General features: G+C 41.2%; 2 protein-coding genes across 4 annotated transcripts; both read right to left on the bottom strand.

Moving 5' to 3' along the window:
* Nucleotides 1–1,032: 1,032 nt before the first annotated feature.
* LOC133892074 (protein CURVATURE THYLAKOID 1B, chloroplastic-like) lies at nucleotides 1,033–3,086 on the bottom strand. 2 transcript variants are annotated; one of them, XM_062332822.1, is made up of 6 exons: nucleotides 2,775–3,078; nucleotides 2,555–2,649; nucleotides 2,352–2,438; nucleotides 2,185–2,247; nucleotides 2,044–2,081; nucleotides 1,033–1,397 (listed from the first exon to the last, which is right to left on the bottom strand). In XM_062332822.1, the coding sequence occupies exons 1-6, from the start codon at nucleotides 2,866–2,868 to the stop codon at nucleotides 1,331–1,333; spliced, it is 444 nt and encodes a 147-aa protein (XP_062188806.1). In that variant the 5' UTR covers nucleotides 2,869–3,078; the 3' UTR covers nucleotides 1,033–1,330. The 2 variants fall into 2 exon arrangements, with proteins under 2 accessions (XP_062188806.1, XP_062188807.1); XM_062332823.1 differs by lacking the exon at nucleotides 2,044–2,081 and having other exon boundaries at nucleotides 2,775–3,086.
* A 1,390-nt stretch (nucleotides 3,087–4,476) lies between these two features.
* On the bottom strand, nucleotides 4,477–10,131 carry LOC133892073 (tetratricopeptide repeat domain-containing protein PYG7, chloroplastic). Of its 2 annotated transcripts, none has more exons than XM_062332820.1 (5): nucleotides 9,823–10,131; nucleotides 9,129–9,179; nucleotides 8,245–8,534; nucleotides 7,242–7,388; nucleotides 4,477–4,914 (listed from the first exon to the last, which is right to left on the bottom strand). In XM_062332820.1, exons 1-5 carry the CDS (start codon nucleotides 10,040–10,042, stop codon nucleotides 4,633–4,635), a joined length of 990 nt encoding a protein of 329 aa, XP_062188804.1. In that variant the 5' UTR covers nucleotides 10,043–10,131; the 3' UTR covers nucleotides 4,477–4,632. The 2 variants fall into 2 exon arrangements, with proteins under 2 accessions (XP_062188804.1, XP_062188805.1); XM_062332821.1 differs by having other exon boundaries at nucleotides 9,129–9,183; nucleotides 9,823–10,077.
* Between the last annotated feature and the right edge of the window lie 3,890 nt (nucleotides 10,132–14,021).

Below are 14,021 nucleotides of genomic sequence, written 5' to 3'. Positions count from 1 at the left end.
TATATCTCCAATCGTATTTTCTTACGCTCGATTATGAATGTGACTTCTAACGAGTTGAGCTTTGGGAGGAAGCTGAAGCTTCTCATTTGAGAGTTTTTGGATGTTGTTGCTTCATCCTAAAGCGTGACAATCTCGATAAGTTCGAGTTGCATTCTTCTGATAGCATTTTCTTAGGTTATTCGCTTCATGGTCATTCTTACAGGGTAATTCATATAACAAGAGGTCTTCGATGGCGAAGGGGACAACGGTCAGTGATACCGTCTAATTCATGGATTCAGCCCCTTTGTGCATTGGGGAATGGTCTCATAGGCCCCTTTGTGTATTGGATCGAAGATCTCTGTGGACACCACAAACTAGCAGGGCTTACAGATACTGTGAGTCTGTCGTGTTGCAGGAACCCTTTGAACTCTCCACATCGTGGGAACAGTTCGGCAGCTAGGTCGAGCAAAGCCTTGTTCGGGCCTTTGGAGCTCGGCCAAAGGGCTTTGCTTGACATCACGATGGAGTCACTCGAAGGGACACCGAATGTGTAGCCGAGCGGAAACCTTCAGAAATCCAAGCGAATGGTGACCCAAGTCCAACGCAAAGACGAAGGAAAGGGCGAAGGCATTGTCAAAGGGAGGACCAGTGTCAGCGACCGAAGACCATTAGGGACAAGATTGTAAATAATCTGGATGTACTTAAGATAGTACCGTATTACCCTCAAATGTACCGAGAATGCAGTAGTTAGAGAGGTAATCTCATAAACTATAATAGGGAAAGGTCAAGTACGGCCTATAAATAAAACGTAACTATAACTGACAAGATAGATGATATTAGTATAGCAAAGACTTCCCCATTTTATGTATTGTTCCCTATAGTCTTCGGATCCAGTCCGAAGGCCAATCTCTCAGTTGTTCCCAAAAATATGCATGAAAAGAACATCATTTCTTCGGAAAATTCATAACATCACTCGTCATAATTAAAAAAGACATATATTTATTCCCTCTATAGTTAATGTAAGGACGCAAATGAAAAAGACCGCAATCGATAAAAAACAAGAGCCAACAGAACATCCTTTGTAATCCCACATTGAGCTTCGCAGTACACGACCAGATGAAAGTGGTCAGGAAAGCAACTTGAAATATGTTACGAATATTGGTTTATTACATTAGAATAAGTAAACGACCAGCGCCTGGGTAGAGTTTTCTCTCTGACTTAAGCCAAGAGGAACAGAAACAGTAGAACCACCTGTCTCAAATGTTGGCACTTCCACTTACGTGGATACTCGGTGATCACAGGCGCAGTTCTACCCTCTGCTAGCAGCACTCATCTTGTAAATGATGCTTGATTAGCTGATGCTGCTGCTCCCGGTGATTTCGTTGTAGGTGCTCTTGATTTTACTGATCAGAGCTTCTCTGCGGACGTACAGAATATGATAAGAATCTGGCAAGCTACCTAGCTAGCTAGTTCCTCTTTTATGCAAATGTAATAGCAATAATGTTCTTTTTTTTTGTAAATACGCATGGGTTGTGTATCATTGCATTAAGAGGAAAATATGTTCGGTACAAGTTTGAGAAAAAGCGATTCGTACAATACGATCGTCGCTTCACAATAAGATATCGCCTTACCAGTAAAATTTTAGAGGCTAGCATACAAACCGAAGGAGCCGTTTTCACCTGATATGTCCCCGGTACACAAGCATAAAGCATTGCACCTTTTCTGTCATGGCATAACTACAGCCGTACCCACATCAACGGAGTCCTCAAGAACGAGATTTACTCCATTGAATAAATCTTTTACGTAACAAACAGTTTAAAGTTTTCTAGTTCATTTTGATGGTTCCGTATGCGCCACAAATAAGGTGGCACAAACTCCATTTGAAAGAGGTAAACTCAGAATAATTGACCGCACAAAGAAACTCAATCGCCCCGAGGTTCACTTCATACTTGTGTTTTTTTTAATTCAAAAACAAGTGGGAAAATGTTTTCATGGTAGAACAGACATAAGGATGGACCAAGTTCTGACATCAAAGGACTACATGCATGAACAAAGGTGTCTCACCTGTCTGGTTTGAAAATGAGGTTACGGTATGTGAACCACTGCATCAACAAAAAGCAGCAGATGTAGCCAATTCAACGGTAAGAGAAGTTCATCGGTAACACGAGACAAAATCTATAAATAACCAAATGCTTCTAAACTTACCCCTGTGTAGCCAATTCCAACAATCTCAAGGACGCTAGGAAAAATAGGAAGCTTGTCGATGGCCTGAATGCGCAAAAGAGGATGATGCTTACACATCTGAACATAGTAAAGACGATGACGAAGAAGAAATGAATCCTAGTTTAAGCTAGCTTGCCGTCCTCTCGTACCTTAATCGCCCCTACCGCCGTCCAGAGCGCGACGATTGCTGCAACGCCGATGGTGGCCACGGCGTACTTGTCCTCAACTTTGTCCCACTGCCTAGAGACAACGCTCACGGTAACGCACATTGCGCCGCAAATTGGCAGCAGCAAGTCACAAGAATAGTAGAGATCGGGAAGCAAGGAAATTTGGAGAACGTAGGGATGCTGACCGCGTCCTGCGCAGCCCTGACGATCTCCGGCACCTCCGTCGCGCCCTCGCCGCTGGACGTGGCTCTGACGGCGACGCCTCTCGAAATCTTGGAGCCTGAGCAAGTTAAGCAAGCTATTGGCTGGTTAGTCACCTTACCAGTGTATATATACGAGCTGCAGAGAAGAGCGGGATGCAGCGAGCGAGCGAGCGTTCTGCAAGACGGGCGAAGTTGCTCTCACCGCATTGGACAACTCCCGGGGCGCCGGAGGAGGCGCGGCTGCGGGGCAGCGGGGCGAGCCCGAGCGGCGCGGCGATGCGGGAGGCGGTGGCCATGGGTGCTTGCACGCGTCACGTGGTGGCTGCTTGTGGGAGGAGGTGGGGGCGTGGCTCGGCCGGCGGTTGCTTTGTGTGGGCGCGGCGGAGGGAGGGGAGAGCGCGACGGCAACGGGGGGTTTGCGATGTGGTGGAGCGACGGGGGAGTGGATTTTGGTGGGACTTTAGCGGGGCGCGCGCCACACGTTGGAGGGTCGAGAATCGCCCTACGGATTGTGTCAACAGAGAACCTACGGGTGAAAAAGCACCTGTGGATAATGCCTACGCTTTGTATTTATCTCTATTATATAAAATACGATCTTTTTTTTCTCGAATTTAACAAAAATCTCTAAATCAAATAATTTACTTAATTTTGCCATCCACCTTCCTCCTCTAGTTTTCATGCTTCGTTACCGGTTACGGATATAAAATTTATTTTACTAATAAAAATAAATGAAGAATTAGAAAAAAAATTAGCAGATAATTTTCTCTTTTTAAATCTCGTCTGAAATCAAACTACGGTATTACTCCCGACGTATTCGTTCGACAGTGCTTTCATGACACATCTATATCTTCATATCTTAAGTTTATACTTTGTTAACGTATCTAATGTTCGTGTTTTCATTACAATGCAAAGAACATTTAGCTAGTACTATTTATTTATGAGTAAAAATAAATGAATGCAAACACAAATACAAATATTGTATGCACAACTACAAATCTAATATATCCAAGATCCTAAAAACCACTTAAATTTACGTGTGAACAGAACATGAAGGGGAAAATGACCATATACCTTCCTCCAGAATGAGCCTATCGAATGAGTCTAAGACTATATCCAATCGTTTTCCTTCGGAATCCAAATTTCCTTCGCGACGGGATTCCTAGAATCATTTCTTTCAAAACGGGATTCTCTCTCATTTCCCTTCGTGATTCCTCTCGAAGAAAAACTGTTGGAAATGAGAGAAAATAAAAGGAATGAGAACGGGGAACAAAATCAAGAAAGGAACGAAATAAAGAAAATATGGTTGGAGATGAAGGCCAACACCGCACGGGGTGATATTTTTTCCACTATGTAATGCCGTTGAAACTAAAGGTACAGGCATGTGAATTTGTAGGTAGATGCCGCTATGGTTTACGGAGGACATGGAGGTGTTACGAAAGGCACAGGCATGTGAATTTGTAGGTAGAATGATGGCCTATTATACTCTACCACAACAATCGGTTGGTGCATACCTGTCATATGTACAAGCTACTATTCTATCAATCTTTGCTTTGTGAAGATGTTCTAGCTAATGCAATCAAATGACACTCCACACTGAAGGGACTCACTTGATGTTGCTAAAAGCAAAGCAATCAACTGATGTTAACAATCCTAGAGCTGAATTGTGAAACCTTTCCTCCACGTCACCACCACTACAGCCTAGCTGGCCACCGTCTCCCCTTCCACCGTTGCCGCTCTCACCATGCTCCCGCTTGCCCGACTCCAGCTCCTCCCCACCCACCCAAAAGCACCCGGTGGGGCGCTCCTGGAGCCAGTTACACTCACACTTGGCTATCTCTGCGTTACTAGCGTTTGTCAGTTCCCTTCATCTTACATCACACAAACAAAAGTACAGCTGTACAGGCTCGCATGAAATTCTACAATCTTTGCTCCTACAAGCAAAACATATTACAACTGCAAATTTTCATGAACCATTCCAATGGTACAGCTTCTCAACATGTTTACAAATGCTACCTTTCAAAAATTGAGGACACGCGTGATGTCACAAAACTAAGACACGGCTACCGCTTTTCAGATTTTACTGGAACACCCTTGTACATGTTAGCACGCTGCTTAAGGTCATCTCGCCGTGGCCTTGCAACCTTGTTGTTCGGATCAAAGAGAAGTGCCTCCTCGAAGGCCTTGAGTGCTGACTTCAGGTCTTTCTTCTGCTCATATACGTCGCCGAGGTTGTTCCAAGCTGTCACGTAGCCTGGCTGAAGCTCCACGGCCTTTTCAAATTGCTGGATTGCCTTGTCAAGTTTGTTATCTCGCTTATAGCTGACTCCCAGGGCATTGTACACCTTACCAACAAAGCAACAGTGTTTAATAAAGAACAGGAAATGTGATATCAAGAACATCATTATACAGTTATGAGTTCATAGGCACAGCTGAAGAGCAGACGTGGTAATCTCAACTGTTGTTACAACAGAAGGATCAAGAATACATGTAATACAGTTTGAGGGTGGTAGAGTTGGGATCAATATCAATAGTGCCCCTAGAGCTTATTTTAGAACTGCAAAGGTTTGAGGTACGATGACTTTTTAACTTGGTTGTAGTTGTAGATGCTTTGGATGCTATTCTCAGGAATGCTAAAAAGGAAGTGCTGATAAAAGGTTTAGTTCCTCATTTGTTTCTTGGTGGGATCACTCATCTACAATATGTAGATGATACAATTATTCTTTTAGAGTTAGATGATCAATCAATTGCCTATACAAAATTTTTGTTGTATTGTTTTGAAAGCATGTCTAGGCTGAAAATCAATTATGAGAAGAGTGATGTGGTTGTTACGGGAGCCTCTGATCAAGAACGAAAAAGAGTTGCTAATATATTGAATTGTAAAGTGGGTTCACTACCTATCAAATATCTGGACATACCGATGAGTGATACTCATCGTAGAGTTAGAAAGCTGGTGTTTGTGGGGTAAAAGGTTGAAAAGAAGATGGGACATGACAACGCATGTACCTCTCATCTAGGGGAAAACAATCTTAATTGAGTCCTGTTTGAATTCTATCCCTAACTACACGATGGGAGTGTACCTTTTGCCAAAAACTGTGCATAAAAAGATGGAGTCTGCGAGATCAAATTTCTTTTGGCATGGGCAGGGACAGAAGAAGAGATATCATATGATCAAGTGGGATGTATTAACTAAGTCAAAAGATTCTGGGGGTTTGAGCCTTACTAATACTAGAGTTATGAATGATTGCTTTTCATCAAAATCAATTATGAAACTTGAAAGAAGTGACTGTGATCCTGTATGTGAACTTTTGAGGAGGAAATACCTTGAAGATGGGAGGTTTTACAGTAGCAGCACAGCTGGTGGCTCTCAGTTTTGGAAAGGCTTAAACTCCATTAAAGATTATACTGCTATGGGTTTGATTTATACCCTGGAAAATGGAAGATTAGATTTTGTTTAGATGTTTGGTTGGATTCCTGTCCCCTAAAGATTAAATTTGAGGAGCTGTACAAAATATGCTTTCAACGAGATGCAACAATGCACCAAGTGCTTGGACAAAGTTTTCTTAATCTTTCTTTTAGAAGGTCTTTTGGTCCCTAGGAGGTGAATGAGTGGGAAACCTTGATTGAAATATCTAATCTTGTTTGTTTGTCTGATGTCCCTGATTCAGTTATATGGGCTTTTGAAAAGACTAGAAAATATAGCACTTCTTCTCTCTATAGACATATAACTTTTCCTAGTGTTAAAGATGAAAGTTTGATGGATATTTGGAATGGCTATCTCCCTCTGAAGATTAAAACTTTCCTTTGGTCTTTTTATAAAAACAGATGTCCTTCTGCAAATCAGCTACTTAAGAAAAGTTGGAAGGGTAGCGAATGGTGTAACTTGTGTGGTCTTAGAGAGACTGCCGACCACATTATGTTTCAGTGCCCTGTTGCGAAATTTGCTTAGTGTATTTGTAAAGAAGTGTTGCACTGGAAGTCAGTTCCAGATTCTCTTTGCATGCTTAGAGATATGTTTTCTGGTATTAGAAGCTCTAGAGATAAACTAATTCTAATCTTTCTCTTAGGTGCTATTTGTTGGACTCTTTGGCTAACGCGCAATGATTTTGTTTTTTAAAATAAAATATGTTCTTCTCCTCATGCCATTATCTACAGGATGCTCTCGTTCATGATGCGGTAGAAGCTGAGTGCCAAGGAGCCTGATCAGGCGCAGATGGAGGAAATGATAAGGAAAATCAAGATGGAGGTGAATGCTCATCAAGAACAGTATGTGCTTGCTAGATTACAGACAGAAATTGGATAGTCTGTTTGGTCCTATGTGTTTTTTGGGTTGCCGTTGATTGATTCTATGCTTTTGTTTCTTTAGAGGTTCGTTTTAGAGTTGCTGGATGTTAAAGGTTTGGTTAGAGTCTAAATGGTTGTTACGCTTCAATTATATACTATGTAAGCTGATTTTACCAGCTAAACTTTGTGGTGCTTTCCATAAAGCGAGGCCAATGCCTTTGGTCTATATATGTAATACAGTGTAATTTCAACAGAAAGTGTCAATCTATGTTGTAAAGAGCTGCACATTATTCACAAACAACATCATATTGGACTATAGCAAAATGTGTTTTGGTAAAGCGTGTTTTGAAATACAGAAAATATTACCAAGTAGTTGAGGATAACTAACCTGTGCAAGATCTTGCTCATCTCTATCCCATTTTTGGATTGCTTGCTGTAGATATTTGATAGCGGCTGGGTAAAATTTTCTCCGTAGCATAACTGCTCCAAGCTCAAAATACTCTGTAGCACTTGCATCACCACTTCTCACTTGTTCCTAATAAACAGGTTGGTGGGTTTTAGTAAAACGGGAGATTAAGATGTAAATTTTAAAATTAGAGCTTAGAGGTCAATGTGTGTTGTAAGCATCATCCACTAGAAACCATGTCTACCAGCATGGATAATGAACTTTTGTTGGCATGATATGAGGATTTGCTACACTTTGGCACAACAGTACAACCTAGCTAACTGCTTGCTCTTCCCCGGAAAAAAATAAACTAATTGCTTGCTCAGGCAAGAACAAAAAGTTGAAAGTCCTGACTGCCACAAAGGCATGTTTAATTTCAGAGATAGATTTGGAAGAAACTTATTTCACCATGATTTCGTTCATAAGATCAACTCTTTTTTCACATCATAAAAAACGTATTCTTGTTATGTGCATATATAAAAGTACTACAGTTTCATCCCACCATGCCACTTGCCCTCCTGCCTAAAAAGGGTACTCCCTTCCCTTTTTATTTGACGTTTTTGACTTTTTGTTGTCTTCAAGACATAACTTTGACCACTTTATTTATGACTTTATACTAATGTATACCAATAAACTATACTTTATTAAAAACATTTCTAAAGACAACTCTAGTGATATGATTCTCTTATTGATGGCATGATTTCTAGGACGTTAAATAAAAAAGAACAGATGAAGTAGTAAGGTTCATGACAGAGGTAGAATTCTGGTAATCATTCAGGAAAAAAAAGATGGAGTTATGTCCCAAGTCCCAAGTGATGATGCCATTATTTTGCACAGTATATACACTAAACCAAGTTTTTACACTTCAGAGTCAGTCATTTCTTTAGCATTTGTAATATACGATTGACTTGTAATATAACCTAGAGATATGTTTGCAGTGGCTTACTTGCAACTCTTTGGCAGAAAGATCCAGCTCCCTGCGAACAAGAACCTGACGAATAACGAAAAATGTTCCAGCTCCAAGCAGACCAAGTAGTATGAGCAAATAAGACAGCTGAATTCCCAACTCAAACAGCTCTCCAACCTCATAAACCATATTAATCTTTGCTCCTACACTAGACTGTGCTGATGGTGCAGTACTCAACCATGCCATAGTGCAACATGGAAGTGCACTGAATTGCAGAAGCAAATTCCTGCTGCTCCTTTCATCCTTGTCAGAAGAGTAACAGAAAGCTTCTGATATATAAAGGCACGTCATAGAGCATATATCAGTAAAGCAATTGTACAGAAAAAGCAATTCCTGACTTAGAATACTATTAAAGTAGATAGCACCTCAAACATATATATTCAGTGTACCAAAGATTGTATGTTTCAAAAATGCGTATGAAAGATGGAAAATTGCATTTACAACCGTTTGGCATTTTAATTTCGGCAGATAACCAGCTGCAGAGGGAGACTAGCTAGGTTCCCGTGTAAGGGCAATATAACATTTACATTAGATCCGATAAAAAATACATTTACATTAGATGGAAGAGGCGTCATTTGTCAATTTGTTCTTCCTTTCCCTCTCTTTGAGTATTTGTTGACAAGAGTATGTTGTTAGCCATTGTTCATGAGGTCGCCGAAATCAGGACAGAAATAAAATGGATCACATCGTGAAACCTCATTAGAAAACTTCTAAATTCATAAAACAGAACAAAACTATTCTCATAAAAAACAGGAAACAGTTATAGTTACGAAATGCTTAATGTGCTTGTAATCTTAACCCCTACGTGCCTTTATAGTGAAGAAATTTCATTGGAACACAAACAAAAGATAGGAGGGACTCACCTTCTGCATTTTTTGCAGCATAGACGACCCATCCTCTCTTTGATGATATGCCTTCCTTAGCAACAAAGAAACAAACCCCAGGTAACATTGGATTTAAAGCTAGGACATGGTGAAATGAAATGGTGCTTCTAGTTAATGAAGAAAGGAGCAAGGAAGAAGCATCCATTGTGCGCATAAGAGTACCTATACAAGTTCGAAACCTTACTTTACTTGGTCCATATTTAGATAAAGCAACGGGTACAGTCCACCACTTGCATTCAGCTAGGGATGGGTGTAGAGCGATCTGTAGATCTATTTTAGTTCAACCCAATCAACTAATTAGTTATTTTGACTATATCAACTCAATCAGCTAGGGATGAGCGTAGAGCATACTAGCGTGGATCCACGGATATCTATTGGTGCTCCTCGCCCATCCCTACATTCTGCAATTAGTTCTCAGAAGTTCATCCATTTTAGTTCGAATTAGCAGGCATCAGGGTCACATGTTTCTGACTGAAAATTGTCAGGAAGAAAGCATTTGTACTAACAGCCTGCAGAACCACCTAAACTGTACTACCTTAAATAAGGAAAAACATCAAAGACTAGGAGAACGGAACTCTAAAAAATCTGAAAAAAAAATAGAGGATTCAATGGCTGAGAGCAACGAGAGATCATGCCCCCCATACGAAAATTCATGCAACCTAGGTTTACTTACCAAAAAGGGCCTTGTCAGTCCAGCAGAGCGCAGGAGGACGACGGCGGCGTGCTTCGGCGGGAGGAGGCCCGTAGGTGTGCTCGGCAGCGCCGGCAAGGAAAGCACGAACTCTGAGATGGCTGTGCGCGGGAGGCTTAGAAACCGACGGGGGAGCTGGCTGGTGACGGAGGACGAGGAGGCGGCCGGGTTCGCACATTTGGGATGAGAAGAAGGGCGACATGGGGACGGGGGAGGTTCGAGATAGGCTTGTCCTCGCTACCGCTCTCTGATATGTTAGTCTAGCGGGTCGGGGGTCGATAAAGTGCGAGGTCAGCGGGTTTAAAATTTCACCCATGATTACTAGGGATGTAAGTGGAGGAGGCTATGCCACTAACCCGCTGGGTCAGCCTACACCGTGAGCCCGCATTACGCCGCGAAACAGATCGCTTCGCTGAAGCGGTTTATACGGATAGAACTGCGGGACCCAGAGGGGAACGGTTGCGAAGGCCGAAGGGCATCTATGCAAAGCATGATGAGCCCCAGCCGCACCGTCGCCGACGCGTGCGCTGTGGCCCTTCTCATCCACGCACCCTCTGCCTCTGCCGCTGCTCCCTCTAGATCGATGGGGACAAATCAATCAGTGAGCAACGTGTGCAAGAACAGAAGGATCAAACAAGCAAACAAGCAGCCATAAAAAAGGCAGCGATAAATAAAGAGAACAAGAGCTCGATCGGTTTCCATTCCTTTCCCTCTTTCCCAGTTCCTGCATAGATTTCTTAATTTTCCAATTTCTCTATTTTTCTTTTGTCCTTCTCCTTCTGCTAGTTCTCCAGCTGAGATGAAGAAAACGTTGTACTTCTAAAGCTAGGCATACCAATCAATAAGCAGGGCAGAGAGTTCATTAGGATCAGCTCAAGGGTTGTTCTTGCATCCTCAAATTAAATTCATTTTTTACAGAGATTCTAAAAAAGGATGAAAATAAGATAAATTGATGAGAGAAATCAAACATTGTTTCTTGCAAAGTAGCTATAGTTCGTTCAGTTAAGCTCGAGCCAGTATTTTGATATAATATTCAATTCTAATGTTAGTCTGCTAGTAATAACATATGCTAATTTTTGTTGGTGTTTGTTTGGGTTCTTGTTATGGGGAGAGAGGATTAGAGAAGGCATAGAGTCATGGACAAAACATAATTACAATATGCTTACCTTGTTAGTGGAGATAAAACTTTAGGATGGTAGGGCCTCATCTACGCCCAACCGCAAGGCCTGCGATGCTTTAGCGGGCCGCTGTGAAGCCCGCAAAAACCCTTGTGTTTGCTTAGGGGCTGCTGCTTGTATAAGCGTAGTGCTCGTGGCTGCTATGGAAGTGGAGCGGGCAGCCATAACCCGCCCCACTGCATCCTTAATGACTACCTATCAATACCTGAAACAAAGCAAATTGCCTTATCCTATGATACAATTTCAGCCCAACAATCCGCTCCCCTCCTTTGGATCAAAGCTCAGCAAGTCAACAACCAACTCATGACTCTCTCCATCCCATTTCCTCATCCTTGGCTCGTCTTCTACTCGAGTAGACAAGTACTCAACCGGCTCTGCTGCTAGTCCTCGTCCCTCAGAGCGTAGCACCACAGCAGCCGCGTCAGGAAGCACCGGTAGCATCAAGACTAAGGACAGAAAGGGCGGCCACCGCACAATGGCCTAGTCTAGCGTCCCATTCCTCTCTCACTGTCGTCTGAGCTCGGCGAGGTCTCCATCACCACAGGCAAGGATGACGAAGACGAGGGAATCCACTCGAGGATCTTGATCCATACTAGGGATCATGTTTGTCGATTCCTTCTTTTGTTGGATGGATTTACTACTTGCTTGCTTGGATTGATTTGTTACTTGCTTGAAGAGATTGTTTGGTGGATCTTGTTGACGCGTGCCAAATACTAAACACCTCATGTGTAAAATCTACTGAGCATCATCTAGTATATTTTGGTCATGACGTTATGTTATCAGACCTTCGTTGTCATCTACACTCGAAAGAGACCCCATCGGAGCGCGGATGACCTGTGGCTTATCCTTGGTCATCGCACATAGCAATGTAGATTGAACAAGACTACAAAAACAAGGTAAAAGAGATAAAAATGAAAAGTAGATTGTGTTGGATTGATTGGATGATGATTTTAATTAGCCATAACCCTCTCATATTTAAAGGGCGGCAGATCTTAGCCGTATAAGATTAAGACTCCTAATACAATCTGAATAAAACTTACAGATATGATTCGGTTATACTTTCTGATCTCCAATTTTTCTATAACTAATATATCTTTTTATTCAACCATATAAATTCTCATATAACTACTTGAGTATCATTTATTGTAGTCCGGCCTTCTTCGAGTCGACTACGTTCTCGATTCGAACATCTGTCCATATCTAGTCGCTAGTCAGGGGTACTGTTCACTGGTCGGAGGTTATTGTTCACTGGTTGGAGGTACTACGCACTGGTCGCAAGTATTGTTCATTGGTCGCAGGTTAAGCCAATCATCCTTAAAATGGTCACTATAAATACCAAATCTTGTCATCAACATATGCCCCCCTATTTTTTTGGTAAAGCTTGGTTACCAAAAAATATAATTGCATGATATAACTGGTATAGACAATGTGTTACCTCTTCTCTTACCTTTCTCAGGATGATGATTAAAACACCAGCCTTAGATGCTCCTTATGGCGATGACAAGAAAAACATCGGCCATAAAATTTTACATCATTTCCGCTCTAAGCATCTTGCCATACACTAAGACAGTATTTTTTCAAGTATCGTCCGTTAATAGCTTTATGCAATTTCTTTTCTTGTAAGGTTTCTAATGAATAAGAATTTTCAGGGACGATACTTACAACTCTATATGGACATTCCCAGCTTGGAGACCGCTTGTCAAACTTATTATCTTTTGATCCAATCGGTAGGATAGTCTTCCACACAAGATCTCTAATCTGAAATGACTTTGCTTTCATCTTTTTATTGTAGGCTTTGGCTAATCTTAATTTGTCATTCTCAATCTCTCTCAAAGCCTTAAACCTTTCATCTGTCACTTCATCAATCATGTCCATCGTTAGGTCATGATAAACTATAGCTGACAGGTTATTCTTCTCGACCAATCTCAAAGCACCAAGATTCACTTCAATGGATAATACAACCTCTTATCCATAAACAAGTTCATATGGTGTTATTTTAGTGCCACTATGTCTAGATATACAATGTGCCCACAAAATCTCCGATAGAACCTTATGCCATATCCTAGGTGTTCCTCTATCTTCTTTGTAATAAGCTTAATGACAATTTTATTACTAGACTCGACTGACCATTGGCCTGAGCATAATATGGAGATGAATTGATCATTTTAATTTTCAATGATTTGGCAAATTCGCGTACCTAATGTGACATGAATGAAGTATCTTGATCTGTAGTTAAAGTTTGCGGAATACCGAATCTATGAACAATAGGCTCCGATATAAAATCAATCACCTCCTTATATGTCATATTTTTAGAGGAACGGCTTCAGCCTATTTAGTAAAGTAATCTGTAGTAACCAGGATAAAACGATGACTCTTAGATGATAGAGGATGTATTTGACCGATAATATCCAAGCCCCACTCTCAAAACGGTCATGGTTTAACAATAGGATGCATCGTGGCAACAGGAACCAATTAAATATCACTAAATTTTTGACACGTCTCACATCCTCTATAATGCATGAAGCAATCATCAAGCATATTAGGCTAATAGAATTCAACTCTTTTTAATAACCACTGCATCTTACGTATTGATTGATGTGTGCCATATATACCCTCATGTACTTCACTCATAGCAACTCTTGCTTGATCCGAATCCAAACATTTAAGAAGCAAATCATTCACAGTTCAACGATATAAATCACCATTCAACAATATATATTTGAAAGCTTGCTGCCGAACCTTTCTATCAACACTTTTACTTGGATCCTTCAAGTAATCAATCAAAGGCCTTCTCCAATATTTAGATTCAGAAACTTCAATACTTTCCCCCCACTAGAGAAGACACAACCGAATCCAAAAATTCATATTAACACTTTCAAGTATCGGTCTTTCAATCACAAAAAATTTGCCTCTATTAACTTGGTAGCCATATGCTTGTTGTGCTAAATCATTTACTCTAGTATTATCATCTCTAGACACATTATTGATAATAAAATCATCCAA

The sequence above is a fragment of the Phragmites australis genome, chromosome 15 (assembly GCF_958298935.1).
Source record: "Phragmites australis chromosome 15, lpPhrAust1.1, whole genome shotgun sequence".
Classification (NCBI taxonomy): Eukaryota; Viridiplantae; Streptophyta; class Magnoliopsida; order Poales; family Poaceae; genus Phragmites; species Phragmites australis.
Note: the sequence above shows the minus strand (reverse complement) of the source record. Positions and strands in the feature narration are given on the sequence as shown.

Bases quoted from the DNA above. Each gene is read 5' to 3' on its own strand.
- LOC133892074 (XM_062332822.1), bottom strand. From the start codon at position 2,868: ATGGCCACCGCCTCCCGCATCGCCGCGCCGCTCGGGCTCGCCCCGCTG. The intron at 2,439-2,554 runs GTCAGCATCCCT...GTCTCTAGGCAG, and splicing joins TCAGGGCTGCGCAGGACGCG to TGGGACAAAGTTGAGGACAA. The intron at 1,398-2,043 runs GTGAGACACCTT...GTACGTCCGCAG, and splicing joins CTCATTTTCAAACCAGACAG to AGAAGCTCTGATCAGTAAAA.
- LOC133892073 (XM_062332820.1), bottom strand. From the start codon at position 10,042: ATGTCGCCCTTCTTCTCATCCCAAATGTGCGAACCCGGCCGCCTCCTC. The intron at 9,180-9,822 runs GTAAGTAAACCT...TTGCTAAGGAAG, and splicing joins GACTGACAAGGCCCTTTTTG to GCATATCATCAAAGAGAGGA. The intron at 7,389-8,244 runs GTAAGCCACTGC...CCTGTTTATTAG, and splicing joins TTTCTGCCAAAGAGTTGCAA to GAACAAGTGAGAAGTGGTGA.